The sequence below is a fragment of the Oreochromis aureus genome, linkage group 7 (genome assembly GCF_013358895.1).
Source record: "Oreochromis aureus strain Israel breed Guangdong linkage group 7, ZZ_aureus, whole genome shotgun sequence".
Lineage (NCBI taxonomy): Eukaryota > Metazoa > Chordata > Actinopteri > Cichliformes > Cichlidae > Oreochromis > Oreochromis aureus.
This window is the reverse complement of record NC_052948.1, coordinates 29,663,867-29,682,804: the sequence shown is the minus strand read 5'-3', so window position 1 is coordinate 29,682,804 and position 18,938 is coordinate 29,663,867. Positions and strand designations below refer to the sequence as shown.

Genomic DNA, 18,938 nt, shown 5'->3' with positions numbered 1-18,938 from the left:
AAGTCCGACTCTGGGTTAAAATCCTTGATCTGCTAATGACGCTGCACCTTCATCCACAGCAGATATGTCAGCTTGTGATGGGATGTAAACATGTGAGAGCAGAGCTGAGCTGAGGTTAGTTAAGCAGGTCTAACTTTAACACTGTCTTACTAACATTTAAACATCTGTGCCTCAGAGTTCCCTCCCTCCGCTTGACTTGCATGACTGCTTCATAATGTCTCAGATGAATGATAACGCTGTCCAGTGTGATGGCACGCTGATGTCTGTGAGCAGCTCCTGACGTGTCTGCTTCTGCCCGATGCTTTCTGCTTTTGCTTTGAGATTCTCTGAAGCTCGGACGTCGCCTGCCTTCTGGTATGTTTTCCTTTTACTGATTCATTTTCGCCATCATGTTTCCTCTCAGTCAGCCCAGCGCAGCATCGTATTCAGACCTGCAAACATCTTCCTTTCCCTGTAGACTACTTTTCATACTTCGATGTGTGCAGGTGTTAAAAAAATGAAAATAACAGGGTGACACCGATTAAAATAATTTCATTTAATTTGATGACTGTTTGATAGAGAGTAAATGTTGAGGAAGTTGTTTTTGGTAGCGTTTGTGGACGTGCCGTCATTCTGTGTGTAACACAATGGCTGGAAAAGATTTTAATGAATTCTGATTAAAATTTGCTTTTTATCCACAAAAATGGATAAAAAGCTGTTGAACTTAGAACTCTTACAAGTGTGCTGTGTGTTGTCACTATATATAGACATTTAAAACATTATGTCACATTTGACCTCTGACCTCACTTTTACATTGCACATGCGCCTTTCTTTCAAGTTTCCCCAGAATGTGTTAAATGTGTTTATGTTTAAAGAAAGCAGAACAGAATGAGCTTCCCTCTTAGGTAGAAATATACTGTAGTGTAATATTATGTAATAAGCTCCAGTTATTCACGGACAGTTATTTATTAATCAGTACCTATCCTCCATCACCTACACCTACATGATGTTTGTGTGTAATGTTATGTGGTTTATCCTGATGTAACCTGGTGTCGATAGTCAGACAGTAACAGTGTTTGTTACATTCATGCGCTGATAGAGTCTGTTTAAAAAGACCAAAGAGAACAAATGAATACTGTTTCCCTAAAGAGTGAATGCTGCCCGCTGGAGGTTTGTGCTCTCAGCTTCTTGTTTGCTTTATTTTTTTGCCTCAAAGTAAAGTTTTAAGCTGCTTATATATTTGCTGACAAACAATATGAGTCTATCATTGGAAATATTAACCAGGCTATAATTCAGTGACATTAATACTAATAATTAGCCTTTAAAATGTAGTATTTTCTTCATCGTATCAGTGAGCGGCTCCATTAACGAGAGTCGGAAGCTCATTAATCAAAGAATCCATGATGAAATCAGAGGCCACATCCTAAACCACGTTTCTGAAATAAGCAGTTAAGCATGCAGTCAGAGGATGTTACTGACTGTTTAATGGTGTTCAAGCATTTCCTAGTATGTTGGTGGTTTTTTTTACTTCCTGTTTTTAAGTTTATTTAGAAACTTATTTTTTTATATAACCACTCAGCTTCCCTTTTTCACGCGAACACCCAAACTGTGAACTTTGTGACTAATTTTCCATACCCAGCCTTTTTTTTTTAAAGAACTCACTGAGCAAAGGCCATGCGTCCTCCTTCTAAAAGACTCATGCACTTCCTTGATATGCAGCTGATTATCAGCAGAGTTAATAAACACCAGCCAGGCGAATTCAGTGGACAACTTCTGTTTTCTCTTATCCTGATAAGAGCCACAGATAAAAGAACAACTGCAGGCAGATTATAGCAAGGATTTGATTTTTTATATGATCAGTGCAATAAGGTGTCATTTATAATAAATCTATAGCCTTTGAGGGTAGCTCTTTTTGAAAAGCGTAGAGTAACTTTCAGCTGTTGAGCTCTGCAGGCACTGAGGTTAAAAACACCCCGCGACTCATTTCCTGTAGGTCGAGGACCCTGACATTCCTGAAGCTGCAGAGAAAGTGAAACAACAGTTTAATCCGCATTGAGGACAAGCACGGTAAGACTAATGTTTCCTAGCTCTGTGTTTCAGCTTACCTTGTGTTATCTCAGGCAGCAGAGGGACACCAAAACAACAAGCTGTTTTAGTGGCATCTGCTCCCACTCTGTAAGCTACAGTCGTAATCCTGCAGTGCAGGTGAAACAGCGCTTGAGGCTTATGTGTGTTCATTACTGAAGGATCAGCGTGTGCATCCCTGTTGAGCTGAAGCTTGTTTATGTCTGCAGCGCTAATGGGTTTTCTGATTGTTGTGTGATCAGTGAACACATCATTTGAGACATTTGTATTTTGTTAAAAACTAGTTCAGCTGATTATAAGTACGGATATCTCACCACAGATTAAACATGAGATAATGAAGATATTTCAGCGCTGTGTGAGGTCTGCACAGGAAACACTTGTATGTGCAGATCAAGTGACAATGTCTCTGCTCAGAGCAGACTGTACATATCTGAATAAGATGAAAAATTATTAGTAATAACTACAGAAAACCTTCAGATGATACCACCATGAAGTTATCGCTGAAGAGAATGAGAGGGTTCAGTGTTTGTAGCTGCAGGAGTCGAAGCAGCATCATACATTTCTATTTTAAAGAAAGTAAAGTCTTTTTAGAACACACAGATAAAGCACTCCACAACAAAATAGAGTAAAATAATATATAATAGAATATAATACAAAAACAAGTTGAGCCACAGAATAGAGTGAACATCAGAAAACCTGACTAAACAAAAATATTTCAGTCTTGGAGCCACAGACTGAAAGACTGCGTTCTCCTCCAGCTTTAATCTGGTACGACGAGTCTGTGAGCAGCAGAGTGTTCAATAAGGCTGAAGCCTTTCCATGGAGTGATTGGTATCTCTTCTGGGAGCCAATGTAAAGAGTATAAAACAGGATTAATGAGCTTGCTTACTAAAACCTGTTAATAAATACTTACTTTACTTAGATTTGATTATAATATCCACTTCCTATCACCACATTCACCACAAATTAGGAAAATACTTAGTTCCAAAGTGCTGATGAAAACTTTTCACTGGAGGTTAACTCCTATTTGTATGAAATGGTTGAAAGAATTGGAAAATTTTAGAATAATTGTCATAGAGAACAGGAACACTACAGGTTTGAGAGACACAAATAGAAACATTTAAATAGTCATAAATGGCAGCCGTCTGTAAGATGGACTGGAGCAACATGTGCTGTATTCAGATACCTTTCAAAGACACAACGTTTCTCAGTTTCAGTGTTTAATATGTTGTGTTTTTACCATTTTAAGTGGCTCCATACTGTAATGGTTTGGTAATGATCAGATAAACTTTATTTTTGCTCTTTTATATTAAATATTGGGTTATAAGGATTTGCAAATAGTTGCATTACTCTTAGATTGACATTTTAGACATTTTAGACTTACCTTTTCCTGGAAGCAGGAAAAGTTTATCATTTTTGTAGCATTTGGATAAATCAGCAAAATAACCATTACGAAATTCATGCAAAGAAATGAAAACAGCTGTGTTTGTTTTATTGTCTCCACAGAGGATGTTTGCAGCTGAGGCCAAAGAACTGATTGAAAAGGTGGGAGATAAAGAGCTCATCTATAATGAGAGCCTAATCAAGAAAGTAGATCTGCTGACTCTGGTGAAGGTTAGCAGAGGAAAATTCTGGCCGGTGCAAAAGTACAAGATAATGCAACTGAGCCTGCCCGAGCTCATGGAGTTGGAAGACTTCAGCCCAGGTGTGTATTCAGATGCATTAACACAAACATATTTTGTGGACGACCATGGTTCTGTGAATGAAGGTCACACAATATAAATACAGCTTTTTGCTGCCTGAGTCCCATTAGCCCGATGATGATATATAATACTGTAGTTCACATGCTGACCTTAATTCACAGAATCAATCTTATTCAGATGGGCCAGCTATTGGTGGTAGGGCCTACATCTCTACCCCTCATCATCCATACTTTTGCCAGAGAGAGAGGAAGGACCATCAAGTAAGACAGAGGACGATGGGCTGTGACCTGCAAGGCAAACAGGCTGACGAGTGTCACAGTAAACTAATACTCACATTCCTTAATCCACAGAAGGGAGAATCGGCTGGGAGTGTGTGTCTTTACTTATATGCTCCAGTTATGCCACAGGCGGTGGTGGGTTTGCCTCGGTCTACTAAATAACTCAACCTCATTAAGCTGACCTGTGTGTGGTGTACGTTGACCTCATAATATATAGAACGACTGCATCATGTGTAAGTAATGTTCCTTTCTCCCTCCAGAGTGTACAGATGAACCCTTTGTGATTAATTTCATGAATTCAACAAAGACAAGTGGGAGAGGAGGATTAGGTGGAAAAGACGTTGGTATGTATGAAGCTGAAGTGAATGCAGGCGCTGACAGCATGGATGGACTGGTTCAGCCCGTCAACATGATGTCGAAGAAAGTCGACCTTAAAGCCCTGAGGAGCACGCTCAGTGACGGGTATGGCTCTGTCTCTGATCAGCGATCGCTGTTTTCCAAACATGCGCTAACATTTTTCCTCTCTGCTGCTGCTTCCTGTTTCCAGGACCATAAAAACGGACAAAGTGAACCTGCTGGCACTGAAAACAAAGGATAAACTGGCTTTTGTTCACCAGACAATTTACAACTCCTGTCCCGTCACACTTATTAGAAAGTGCACGAGGGATGGGTCCTTGTTGGCCTCCTGCATAAAGATACTGAGTCTGTTTGCAAAGGTGAGCGAATCTCCAAATGATGTAGACTTTCTGGGCTCAGCTTTGTTTTCAGTAACTCATGTTTGAGCTGTATTGGTAATGAATTGATTACTTGTTTGTGAAGAACAAACTGACCAGAGTGCAGGTGCAGCATGATTAGTCTGTAATGATTAAAGTGATGGAGTTAATGAATTTGAATTAGGAGTTCTTTACGTCTTCAGTTCCTCTGTTTGTAAGTTACATGAGCAGTCGGTTCTTCGGCAGATTCAGGCTGTTGGTAACTTCTGCCTCCTTGTTTAATCAAAACTGCTTCTGCGGACATCAGGACTCTGGGGATCCGATCCACTTCTGCAGGACTTTACTCGCTTTGTTCCACTTCAGGAACTCAAAGGCTATTTGTGGACATAGACTTCCCTGGCAGGGCTTATTTCAAGGCCACATTTGAGGAAGAAACAAGTTCCTGTATAACCCCCAAAACAAACTCCTGAGTAGCAGACTGGTTAAAGTCATAAAAAGAAGAATTGTGCAAAAATTCAACAAGTATGAAGAGCATAATTCTCAAATTACTATCTAGAAAACAGAATTTGCCACAGAGCACAGTTTCCTGGTTCCTACACTGCAGTGGCAACAAGCAGGCAGAATACCCAGCACTGTAAACCCTGGCACCAGGCCTGACCCATGGTGTAGCCAGGTCATTTTAATAGAGTGACGTGATTATTTACCGTAGAGTGGCACATAAACAGATGCTCTACAGCCTGAACCATTGTAGACATGATCTGATGGAGCTGTGTGTGACATTAAAGGTCAAGGTCAAGTTTATTTATATAGCACATTTCCAAACAGTCCATGCTGCACAAAATGCTTAACAATGTAAAATACAGAAAAACAAATAAGTCATTAAAATAAGTCAATAAAAAAACTAAAACAACGACAACAACTAAGGCTGTTAAAACCAAAATGTTTAGGTCAAAGTGTGTTAAAAGCCAGACTTAAGTGTGTGCCTTTAGTAACGATTTTAAGTGTTTGAGTGTTTGTGCATATCTAATATTAAGAGGAATGCTATTCCAGAGTCTGGGACCTGCCACAGAGAAGACTCCGTCTCCATGAGACTTAAGTTTACTCTGTGGAATAGTTAAGGTTAGTTTTGACCTGGACCTCATGGTTTCTTTCTTGTGATCACACTCAGAACCTTGCTCATGTTGATGCCTAGGAATATTAAACAGCTGACTCTCTCCACCTCTGCTCCTTCATTGTGGATGAGGGTGTGGCCTCCACTCTGCAGTCTCCTGTAATCCACAATGAGCTCCTTGGTTTTGCTGACGTTAAGCAGCAGATTGTTGTTGCGGCACCATGATATCAGGGCTCTCACCTCTGCCCTGTATGCCGTCTCATCTCCATCAGAAATGCAGCCAATGATGGTGGTGTCGTCTGCAAATTTGATGATGGTGTTGGAGCTGTGTGTTGCTGTACAGTCGTGGTTAAACAGGGTGTACAGCAGGGGGCTGAGCACACATCCCTGGGGGGCACCTGAGTGTGAGTGTGGATGAGGTGATGCTGCCGATCCGAAACACCTGAGGTCTGTCTGTCAGGAAGTCCAGGATCCAGCTGCACAGGGAGGAGCTGATGTTCAGGTCACAGAGTTTCATGACAAGTCTGGATGGTATGATGGTGTTAAAGGCGGAGCTATAGTCGATGAACAGCATCCGCACATATGTGTTTTTCTGGTCCAGGTGGGAGAGGGCAGTGTGAAGTGTAACTGCTAATGCATCGTCTGGAGATCTGTTAGGCCTGTAGGCAAACTGGAGTGGATCAAGTGAAGCAAGGAGTAAAGATGTAATGTGAGCTCTGACTATGTGCTCAAAGCACTTCATTGCAATGGAGGGGAGTGCTACTGGGCAATAGTCATTTAGGGAGCTGACATTAGTTTTCTTTGGGACAGGGATGATGGTGGTCCTGTTAAAACATTTTGGGACAGCAGACTGGAGCAGGGAAAGGTTAAAAATGTCTGTGAAGACATCTGCCAGCTCGTTGGGACATGCTTTGAAAACATGACCTGAATGTTGTCTGGTCCAGGACCTTTCCGAGTGTTTACTTTGCTGAAGTATTTACACACGACTGCCTGAGATATCTGAAGAGGGCAGCTGTCCTCTTCTAGCAAAAGCTTCTGAGATAGATGTTTATCAAAGTGTGCAAAGAAGGTGTTAAGCTCATCAGGTAGAGAAGCAATTACCTCCCTCACTCTGCCGCTGTTTCCCTTGTAGTCTGTGATGGCAGATAGATCTGCAAGTCATCTGCAAAATAGTGAAAAAGTGAAGAAAGGTTGTTCTGTGAGAAAATAGATCTCAGTGCCAACATATACAGTGCAAACAAGGCAGGACCCAAAATAGAGCCTTGAGGTGCACCATAATTAAGAGGGGCTATTTTGGAGCTGTGATGGCCCATGTTGACATAAAAAGTCCTTCCAGATAAGTGGGACCAAAACCACTGAAGAGCAGACCCTTTTAGGCCAGCATATGATTCCAGCTGCGATAGCAGGATATCATGGTCGACCACGTCAAAGGCTGCTGTCAGGTCCAACAACAAGAGGGCAGCAGGGCTGCCAGAATCCAGAATATCATTAAAAACCATTAAAAGTGCCGTCTCAGTGCTGTGTAGTGATTTAAGGATCTGTAATCTGCCAGCTTCCTGGTATGAACTCTGTGATGTCTGAATGGAGCTATGTGACAATAGTGCACACATGTGCATGCACTATCATTCACACTCAGCTTTTGGACAATATCCCAGTTTTGACCTGTAATGGTCCAGAGGTAGTGTATGAGAACAGCTCTAGAATTTGGGTGTTTAGGCTGCAGCAGCTCTTTAAGATGTTTGGAAGAATTCAAACAGTCTGTTGTAAACCTGATCCCTTTACCTCAGCATCTTCAGTCCAAAGGTCTCCAAAACTCTTAGAAATGAACTGAGGAGCATCTAAATTGTGTGGCATATAGAGAATGACAGTACTGTTTCTTCTATGCTTGTGTACTGATTGTGTAGTTATGTGTAATTTAACAAAAAATGTTTTTAGGGCCACAGAAAGGAGAAGACAAGCTTCACTGTTCCAGAAAAATCCACGTTTGCTTACGGCCTGGTGGAGATAAAGATAGAGGATGAGAAGCTGAGTAAGAGCACAACACTGTGTTGATTGTGTATGTGTGTGAGTGTGTGTGTGTATGTGTGTGTGTGTGTGTGTGTGTGTGTGTGTGTGTGTGTGTGTGTGTGTGTGTGTGTGTGTGTGTGTGTGTGTGTGTTACTGAGTATAATTTATGTCCTTTGCTCTCATTTAGAGATCTCGTGTGAACCCTGGACTCGAGGTGCCCTCGGTATGTTGCTGTGTGTGTTTGAAGTTGATGCTGTGTTTGTCTTAACGTTCACATTCATCATGTAAACATGAAGTCTTTCTCACTTTTAATAATCTTGAGGTCTGTTTTCAGATGGACTCTTTGGCGATGACATAGAGAATGCAACGCTACAACAGATTAAACAAGGTGTGTCTGACAGTCTGAGCCTTTCACAGTTCTGAAATGGTCAGAGTAAGGTTTTTGGAGGTTTGAGACCTGCAGCACAAACTCTGCTTTAATTTATTGAGTGTGATCGGATCATTGCTGCTGTTTCTGTGTTTGCTGCAGAACTAGAGATGAAGGATGCTCTTCTGCAGCCGCTGGCAGATCTTCCTGTGTCGACCCGTCGTGATCTGCTGAAGAAGCTCAGCGAGCTTGCTGAGGACGGGGATACTCTCTCTCTGCTGGAGCAAACAGTAAGTAATATTTACAACATCTGAAGCTTCTGTGAGCTCATCATGAGGTTTCCTCTCCCACTGGTCTTAGTTCTTCAACTGATTCTTCATCAGTTACTGCAAAGAACAAAAAGTGAAGAGATGGTTAAACAGACAGTCATGTGAGAATGAAGGTTTTAACAGGGCTCTGTGAGCAGGACATTACGGCTTCCACAGGAATAAACAAGCACCAGACTAGTGGATTATCAGCAAAGGAGATTGCCTGTATAAAAGCAAAGGTTTTGGCAGTTTGTTGGTCTGGTGCATTTAGGTGAGTTAACACAGTGCCACAGTTATCCCACCAGTGGACATCCAAGTAAATTCACCCCAAGGCCAGACCATGTAACCTCAGATAAACTGCAACAAACCCAAGAGCTACATCTCAGACTCTACAGGCATTATGTTAAATAATTAAGTTCATGACAGCAAAATTAGAAAAGAATGAACATGCAGGGGTGGTTTGGAAGGGTTGCCTGGAGAAAGCCTCTTCTTTATAAAAAGAACAGAAAATTACAGCTTAGGTTTGCAAAGTTGTTTCTGAACAAACTACAAGACTCCAAGAGCACAGCTGAGATGTCTAAGCAGGTAAACAGAGTAAACTATAAACTCCTCCATAAACCAAAGTATTCAAGAGTCAAATGTGAGGCCATCTGTCACACAGCTTAGATAAAAACTACGTCAATGATCAGAGCACATCAGCGCATCTCTGAAAACTGTAAGAGACATGTCCCTGGCTGAAATGCTGTGGCAGGATCTTAAGAAACCTGTGCATAAATAAATCTTCACAAATCGCATTGCACTAAAGAAGAGTGAAGCAAAATCACTCCACAGCAACGTGAGAAACTGATTAAAATGATTGCTTTAAGTTATTGCTGTTAAATTATATTTCTACATGCTCTTTACTGATATTTCTCAGCTAGTAAGGTTATCAGAACCACGGATGCTGCTGGTATATCTTTAACTTTCTAAATCATGTATGCACATGCCCAACAACCAATACTGACACCAGGCCTGGGGCTGTTACAGACAGCAGGTACAGTTAGGTCCATATATACTTGGACACTGGCACAGGTTTTTTTTTACCCATGAACCGAAACATGTTCCAATTATAGTTATATAACGGACATAATGTGTAGACTCTCAGCTTTCAGTTGAGGGTATCCACATTACAAAAGTAACTGGACAGTTGACACAAAGGCTACTTGATGGGCAGATGTGGGCAATTCCTTATTTATGTCATTGTCAATTAAGTAGATAAAAGGCCTCGAGATCATTTGAGGTGTGGTGCTTGCATTTGGAAGATTTTGCTGCGAACAAACAACATGTAGTCAAAGGAGCTCTTTATGCAGGTGCAACAAGCCATCCTTAAGCGGAAAAAACAGAAATAAAAAAACCACATATGAAAAATTGCGACAATATTAGGAGTAGCAAAAACTGCAGTTTGGTACATCCTGACAAAGAAAGAAAGCACTCGTGAACTCAGCACAACCTGGACTTGGGGGTCCACAGAAGACAGTGGTGGATGATCATTTCCATGGGGAAGAGAAGGAAGAGGAAGAGAAACCCCTTCATATCATGTCTTGATGCATGCTCAATCATCCAGGTAAGGAAATCCCAAAAAGGGATTCTGTTCACCTGGACGTAATGTTTTTAGTGAAAGAAGTCACTTGGATTTCCTCATCCAAGAAGTCACTTGGATGAGTGAGGATGAGTGACTTTTTCAGTCTCAGCTGACTGCAGGTTTCCCCAACCTTATAAAAACAGTACATTTGCACAATGACTGAAACTAGCACCACTGACAATGGGACCTCACAACATCCAACCAACTGAACAACATCGTCTACCATAAAGCGAAGACTGAATGAAAGTAAATACAGAGGGTTCACTGCAAGGTGCAAGCCACTCATAAGCCTCAAGAATAGAAAGGCTAAAAAACAAACAGACACAGTCCTGGAAAAGCATTCTTTGGATAAATGAAACCAAGTTTAACCAGAATGATGGCAAGAAAAACGCATGGAGAAGGTGTGGAACAGCTCATGATCCAAAGCATACCACAACATCTGTAAAACACGATGGAGGCAGTGTGATGCTTTGGGCATGCATAGCTGCCGTAGGCACTGGGACACTAGTGTTTAATGATCTTGTGACACAGGACAGAAGAAGCTGAATTTATTCTGAGGTGTTCAGAGACATACTGTCTGCTCAAATCCAGCTAAATGCAGTCAAATTAAATGGGCGGCATTTCATAATATAGATGGACAATGACCCAAAGCCTACAGCCACAGCAACCCCGGAGTTTATTCAAGCAAACAAGTGGAATATTCTTGAATGGCCAAGTCAGCCACCATATCTTAACCCAGCTGAGCATTTCACTTGTTGAAAACTAAACTTCAGACAGAGAGGCTCACAGACAAACAGGAACTGAATGCCGCTGCAGTAGAGACCTGGCAAAGCATCAAAAAGGAGGAAACCCAGCATATCCATGAGTTCAAGACTTAAGGCTTTCATTGGCAGCAAAGGTTTGTCAGCATTAGAGTATTAGAAATGAACATTTTATTTTCAGTTATTTAATTTGTACAATTACCTTTGAGTCTCTGAAATGGAGGGATCGTGTTAAAAATGCTTTAGTTCCTCACATTTTATGCAATCTTTTTGTTCAGCCCACTGAATTAAAGTCTTAACTTCAACTGCATCTGAGTTGTTTCATTTAAAATTCATTGTGGTAATGTACAGAACCAAAATTAGAAAAACAGTTGTCTCTGTCCAAATATTTATGGACATAACTGTAGTTTTATGTCCTCCATGACTAAACACCACGCTGCTCTGATACTACTAGTAATCATCCTCTGCTCCTCTCAGCTGGATCACTGCAGTGATGGAGCATCTGAGCACGTTCAGTCTGAGGCTGTCTCTTCCTTCATGGACCTTCTCGATGTCTCAAACATCTCCACTGCTGTGAAGGACGCCGTTCAGCTGTTGGTCAGCGTGTTGGACAGTAAGTCAGCTGACCTGCTCTGAGACATCAGGTGTGGTATGAGAGTTGGAGGTGGTGGGGCTGAGATAAAGGTGCGCAGCTGGGAGTGTGTGAGAGCTCAGCTCAGAGTTTTACCGACACATTTGAAGCAAAGTGTTTCAGCTCGTCACATCTTCATCAAACTTTGTCTTTCTTCTTCATGTTTGTGCAGCTCTGCCAGACGAAGTGCCGCCACTTCTGACTCGCTGCAGTCCAGATACTCTGAGAGTCCTCAACCAGCTGGTGGGTCCATTCACTCATTCATCTACATTCATCTACATGCTCCTCGCAACAGCTGCCAGTCTCATCACACCTTATCCTACAGACTCAGCACACTCAACATGTGTAGTCTGACATCTTAAAACATCTTCTGTCATGTTTTTATGAAAACTCAAACTAAAACTAAGGTGATCTACCCTCTCAGCAGCATGTATTCCTCCTGTTCATCACTGTGAAAACACACTGATCAAATGTATCCACTGCTGAAAGTAGTCCCAACAGAGCCCCTGTTCAGCAACAGCCTTTTAACATGTTTTACAGGGATCGTTTTACAGACCCTGCTACAACTAACATCCACTTTGCCCACTGTCAGCAGCCTGTGGGTGGAGTCTTCCTCATGTTTGAATCTGATCTGAGAACAGCTCTCTCTCTGTTTCTCCAGGTGGATGGGCTGAAGGACGGTCAGGCCAACCTCCCAGAGTCCCTGCCCGTCCCCCTGCAGGAGGGAGAGGAGCTCCGCTGGGTGGCCGAGTTCATCTGTTTGAACGATCAGAAGCTGAAAGAGTTGACTGATGGCTGGGACCGACCCGAGCTGCCCCCAGAGGTTCTGCTGGAGGTTCTGTGCCTCGCTGTGCAGGGACTCAGCCTGATGCAGCCCACAACAAACCCTTAATGTCAGCTGCTCTGATCTTTGTTAATGTGCTGTTACAGCAGCGTTCTGCATCTTTGAACATCTTTGCCTTTGTTTCCTGAACTTTCATCTGTCAAAGACCAAAAATGACAAGAATAATCTAATAAAATACATATATTTTTTTTAATAAATAAAACTTTATACTTTTATGTTTGGCTCATGGTTCTGATATTTTATTAGTTTTTGCTGCACTCCTTTATGTTCTGTCCCGTTTCCTCCTGTGTGCCCCTGACCCTGTCTCCATGCTTGTTGACTGTTAGTTATTTTTACAATAGAACTACAGTTTTTACAATTTTTACAATAGAACTAATCTCTTGAAATATTATATATCAGATTTTGTACTTGAGAGACAAGAAAAAGAAGTGACAGCATGCAGAGAAGGAGGCTGAACATTGTGCCCTCTGCTCCACACTGTTAACCTTTGCAGTAATTTCCATAGCTTAGTACTGCAAAATCAACAGTAAAAAACTCTAAAGGATGTTTGCAGTTTAGTACTGTAATTTGCAAGTAATTGTGGGAAAATTCCATGAGATTACATTATTTTTACGGTAACTCACCGTACTCATGGAAACAGCTGTAAAATACAGCAAATGTAACAATTGGTGATGTTACTGAGATTATACTATTACACCATCGGGATTTCTGTTGTTTTCTACTGTAGATCTAAGAGTAATTACCTAAATCCTCATTCAGAGTGTATTACCATAAAATGCAATTCATTGTGAGAGTAGTATCACATGTAAACTACAATATACAGCATCATTTTCAACTTGAGTAAGTTGCAGCTACACTATTTGAAGTATTACTGAAGTATACTAAGAAGTATAACGAAATACCCAGCAAGCATTGCAGTGCTTTAACTGTAAAATTAAAACAACTATGAAACAAATAATTGTTTTAAACAAGAATTTGTCACAAATTCTTGTGTAATGTCTTTTACCTTCTGAACAGAGTAAGTGGGATAAAAAAAATGTTTAAACCGTGACTGAAAAGGGTTAATAGTTAATAAACCTCAACTCTCAAATCATTTTCTCACCTGTTTGCAATATAATTCTGGTACGTGAACTATGAGTGTAGTTCTCTGCAAAGGAAGCCTTCTGATAGTTGGAACTATTATCTGACTGTCTGGGGAATGGAGTGATTTGTTACATGTGAAAAATATGTTTCAACTGGATTTTAATTACTATGTTTCAACCAGAAGTAACTCAAATATAAACTAAAAAGTAAATCAATAGTATACTTGTAAGTTTAGTATTGTGTTAGAGTCGAGTATATTTTAAGTATACTCTTATAGACTGGAAAGGACATTATGTTAGTACAGTTATAGTGAACAAAAAGTACATCTAAAAGTTCATTTCAAGTATACTTCTATATACTAAAACGGGGGCCAATGTAGTCCCCAAGAAGCATTAGTAGTATACTTACTAGGTAACGTATACTTAGACTGATTTCCTTTCTATATGTTACATTTAGACTAATGTTTAAAAGTTACTTCATTTAGCAGGGTGTAGCTTTTTTCTCTTCTTATTCTTTTTTATACTGGAACTTCATTTTTTCTGTATAAGGTGGTACTTTTAAGACACCTCTGCCTAACTACAGTGAACTAACCAGAAGTCTCGGAATATGCTCTTGTGGTCATTTTACACAAGTTCAGGTGTCACATCCATGAAACCTACACCACTAACCAGCATCAGTCCTACGACTTCACTCTCAAGTTTAATAAATTCTGGGACAAGCAGAAACTGTATTTTTAGCGGTGCATTTTGTGGCAGGCCAGACTGCTATAAAATGCACTCTCCTTGTAGCACTTCATCTTGGTTCAGAAGAGATGTCCTGGATATACATGATAATGTAACACGGGTGTTTTTGTTTGTTCATGTTTAGCGCGTTGGGTTGTGTTTTTAAAGCGAATGTTACGTTTTTAAAGCGTGTTATGCGACAGGTGTGTGTAGCACTGGTTACACATCTCAATGGGAGCGCAATAGTCGAGACCACACCTTTACCTGACGTACAACGTGATGTATGGCGCACACTTTCAAAACAACAATGGCGGATAGAAGATATTGATCGAAGCGGCTAATGCTCCTTTCGCTGGTTGCCAACCACCATTAAATAACAACAAGAAGAAAATATTTATCTGCTTTTCTTAGTTTTGCACGTTTAAGACGCAATTCAGACTCAAACAAAGCTGCAAAGCAGGAGAACAACATGGCCATCAACTATTCTGTGCCACAGATCCAGTTCGCTGCAGCACACAGTGATGATGAGATGGTGGAAGAACAACAGAGACAATTTACGGACCGTTAAGATGTGCAACTTAGAAGTAGTCAGAGGTAACTGGATGGAGTTCAGTCAGGTTAAATGCCTGGGATTGCTTCTTTTCATCTTCAGACAAGGTCCCCAAAACTGCCTTGCCGTTACTACTCAATCCTAATTGAAGGGTTCATCTTTTAGTGAAGACATATTTGTTGACATAGTAGCTTTTTAAGTTAACTTTTCCAATGATTTTTATTTATTTATTTGTTTAGATGGCAACAGACCAGAGAACCTGAATGACACCATTACTCTGGAGCCTTGCCCTGCTGCATCAGCTGAAACATCAAGCCATCCACCTCACTCCTCCTCCTCCACGTCCACCACTATGTACAACCATTACTCCAGCTCTTGGGTCTCACACTTACAGATTCCTTGGGAAAGATTTCCACTCCGACTGTCGCATGCAATCACAAGAGGGGACAGAGCTCATCCAGAGGACAGGAGAAGTATGGTTAGAATTGTTGTGGAGGCCATGCAAGTTCACTGCAGGAACCCTAAACGTGCATCTTGTGAAGAAGTTGCTAAAATCATTGTAAACAGATACCCTCAAACATTTGCAGATTTTACTGAAAAGGGAGAAAGACTGGGTTGTAGACATTATTCACTACTAAGAAGCATCAAATCTAGAGTTGAACATGTTAATCGAGATAATACAACACAGACTTCATCAAACAAAGAGAACCAGGAATGAGGAAGACTGCAGTCCCAACAGTAATGCAACCTCACCTAAAAAAGTTAGATGCCTTGTGGATAGCTACGCTTGTATAAATTGGCAGCCAGTTGAACTTCCTGAGGGGGAAACGCCAGCTTCTTTAGAGGAAAAGAAGCACATCCTGTTAACAATTTTTAATTCAGAAGGACCTGGAGCTGTGGAGAGACCTGATGTGGATGACTTCATGACTCACATATATTTCTCAGCGGCAGCTTATCAACAGTTGTCCCTCACTTTCAGTAGCTGAAATTCAGGAGCAGTGGCCATTCTTGTTTACTCGGAAAGGTCTTTCGAACCACATTTACAAACTCACAGGCATCGATATCAGTGAGCGCTTAAGTCAGGCCCTCATAACCAAAGGCAGAAGGATTATTAACTATTTCTCCAGCCAGAAGCTCAAATGGAACCTTGGTATAAGGACACTCATCTAGCAGATAGAAAGTGAGGGAGTTTTGACCAACAACGAGGTTGGCACAGCAGCCATACTTCTCATGATGAAGTATTACAAGGAAGATGAAGACTCCCTCTTTGTCTTAGCAGATGTAAGCTTCTTACATACAGCTCTGTGTTTAATGCTGTTGCTTGGTGTCCTGTTTTTGTTTTGTTTTTTGTTACATAAATTGTCTTGGTCCTTTTTCTGGCAGGAAACATCTACCAGGATGTCCCTTGAAGCAGAGAGCAACCTGCCAATCACTCCAAGGCTGATTATGCTTGGTAAGAAGTCATTTATGAAATAGAGCTGATTAGACCATATTAAAATTTCTGTTTGGCACAGGAGCTTTTCGTGGACACCGGTATCCAGTCTCTGTTTTGTTAGCTCAAATTTCTGTAATTTCCTTTATAAACCAAGGTTGTTGGACATGTCTCAGTGAACCCAGCAAGGTAACAATATCACATTTCACATTACATATTACTGATCAACATAGTAGTCTAGCTACACCAACAGCAGAAATACTGAAGTCAATACTGTAAAGTTTAACAGCAGCACAAACTATAAACTCCAAAATAACCATACAGTTGATTCATCTCCGGTAATTTAATTGGGCTGACTCTTTGTTAGGTGTGTTTAATGTGCAGAATAATTCCCAATTATGTACAATTCTAATATGTTAAAACGGACTTATGTACATAAGGCCATTAATAATTAACTGTACGTAGCTATTTGCTTTATGACTATCTAGACAGTGTGAAGAAGTGAAGTATTGAAATTATTTTATGTTGCATAATGACAATGTTGCCCCTATACATACAGGACAAAATTTAATGACCGCCACCTGCTGGATGGTGAGTGCAGAGGGCCGTGTAATTGTTGAGCTGGACAAAGAGAACACCTTTGCTGATGCGATGTCAGTCTTCTTTGGTTCATTCTATGTATTGAACCTGGAATACCAGGAGTCAGCGTGTGCAACATTGGAACTGATTCAGAGCTATGTTTGAACAGTCAGCTAATTGTGATAGATGATGAATAAATTATCCCTAAGTAACTCATTATTTCAAATCACAACTCAATGTTACTGTATGTTACTATTTATTGTGGCATGTTTTAAGGTTTTTTGTAAGGATAAACCCTGAAGAGGGAACAAAATGTACCTCCAAGGTTGGGACAAGCAGAAAGACTGGGACCACTGTGAAGCCAAAGGTTGTTCACATTAACCCTCATGTCACAACTTTCCTCCAGCGGCTTAATGAATTTGAGTGGAAAACTTCAAATTAGGTAACTGTTTTTGCCATTTTTAGTGAATTTCTTGTATAATTTAAGTGACCAATGTGTTGTTACCTGTGTCTCCACAGATGATCCATGGCCCATGCTTTCTGGACATTTACACAAGACGAACAACAATGGAGACAAGCTCTCTCGCCATCTTGCAAGACGCTGACTCTGTCCAATAGGTTTTTTGAGTGCAACAGTTTTGATTTTCTTTTTCCTTCTTTTACCCGTTTGTTAAAAATTATTTCAGCTACTTACACTTTAATTGTCACATGTATTGGCTCACCCTACAAATCAATGAACTCAGTCCACAAAGCAAGATAGGGTTCAGTGCAGGTCAGTCAAGTTCCTTCACACCACACACACTCATCCATGTCCTTGTGGACCCTGCTTTATGCATTGATTTGGTGGTGTGAGCCAGTATTTTGGATAAAGTGTATATAAAGGCAGAAGTGTGGGGCTTGATATTATATTCATTACAATTCAGTTTATTTGTATGGTGCCAACAAAATGAATGCAAGGCACTTCACATTGTAGGTTTAAGACCCTACAAAATATAACTGAGAAAACCCAACACTTGAGCATATGTTGTCTGCCATGATATGGATATGACATAATATCGTTATTGTTTGTACAACCATCTGAGAAAATAATGGATTACATGGTTTAGTAAAAACAAGTGCTTCCTCAGTGAAAATATGTTTTCAGTTCTTTTCAGTTCTTGATTTTGGAACTGTGTATTTCAGCAGGGAAAAATCAGAACAGAAATAAAAAGTGGTGTGAAGCACATGAATTATTGTGTGTGTGTGTGTGTGTGTGTGTGTGTGTGTGTGTGTGTGTGTGTATCTATCTATCTATCTATCTCGATCAATCGATCTTTAGTGGGTATATATATGTTTTTATATAAATAAATAAATGGTACCTTTTTTTTTAATACAATACAATGTTTTTTTGAACCCTCCAGTCTCTTACAGTATGTTACTGTTTCCTTAAATTACGTAAATTACGACGTGTTAAACTGTAAATGACCGCCTGTAGGAACACGGTATCCTCTAGCAGAGATGAATATTTTTGGTACTGATGATGCGTGATAACGGTAAGTTACTGGTAAATATATTGCAGTTTATTACCTTGCAGCGGGCTTACAGTGACATACCGTGAATAAACGGTAGTATACCAATTTCTTAATCACAGTATAATGTTACTTTGTTGACGTAATTTACGACATAACGACATAACGGTATCTCACTGGCGACAGTGACGCCAGTGAGATACCGTAAAAAAAGCTACGGTGCGTTACCATAATTTGTCCAAGAGTATTATACCACAACAGCAAAAAACGGTATCATCCTGCAGAACGGTAAGCTACAGTAATACGGCGTCACGGTATGACGCTGGCAACAGTGACGCCAGTATGTTACCGTGAAGTGGAGATGAAAAGTCTAACAGTGCAGAGACAGTCCTCACTAACAGGGGATAGAAACTGTAGGGTCAGAGTCTGGACCGAACCTTATGCCCTTTTTAAGAGGACTTTCCGTGTTTTATGGTCTCATCCTGCAGATCTCCATCTAGAAAATGTTACATTTATTTATTTTTCAACCATCAAAAAAACATTTCAATCCAAACATCCTTTAATGAAAGATTTTTTTTTCAGACGGAGTTTCAGTTCTGCTTTAGGGTTTCTCATTATTACTAACATTTTTAAAAACATTTGCTTCTTGTGTCTTG

At 40.5% G+C, this 18,938-nt stretch overlaps 1 protein-coding gene and 1 pseudogene across 1 annotated transcript; both read left to right on the top strand.

The window, feature by feature from the left end:
* Nucleotides 1–223: 223 nt before the first annotated feature.
* LOC116321276 lies at nucleotides 224–12,623 on the top strand. The gene is made up of 12 exons (XM_031741062.2): nucleotides 224–354; nucleotides 1,973–2,046; nucleotides 3,571–3,769; nucleotides 4,306–4,507; nucleotides 4,593–4,761; nucleotides 7,805–7,898; nucleotides 8,064–8,099; nucleotides 8,211–8,264; nucleotides 8,406–8,533; nucleotides 11,411–11,546; nucleotides 11,737–11,807; nucleotides 12,226–12,623. The coding sequence occupies exons 3-12, from the start codon at nucleotides 3,574–3,576 to the stop codon at nucleotides 12,454–12,456; spliced, it is 1,317 nt and encodes a 438-aa protein (XP_031596922.2). The 5' UTR covers nucleotides 224–354; nucleotides 1,973–2,046; nucleotides 3,571–3,573; the 3' UTR covers nucleotides 12,457–12,623.
* A 2,059-nt stretch (nucleotides 12,624–14,682) lies between these two features.
* Nucleotides 14,683–17,393, top strand: LOC120441070 (annotated as a pseudogene).
* The last annotated feature ends 1,545 nt before the right edge of the window (nucleotides 17,394–18,938 follow it).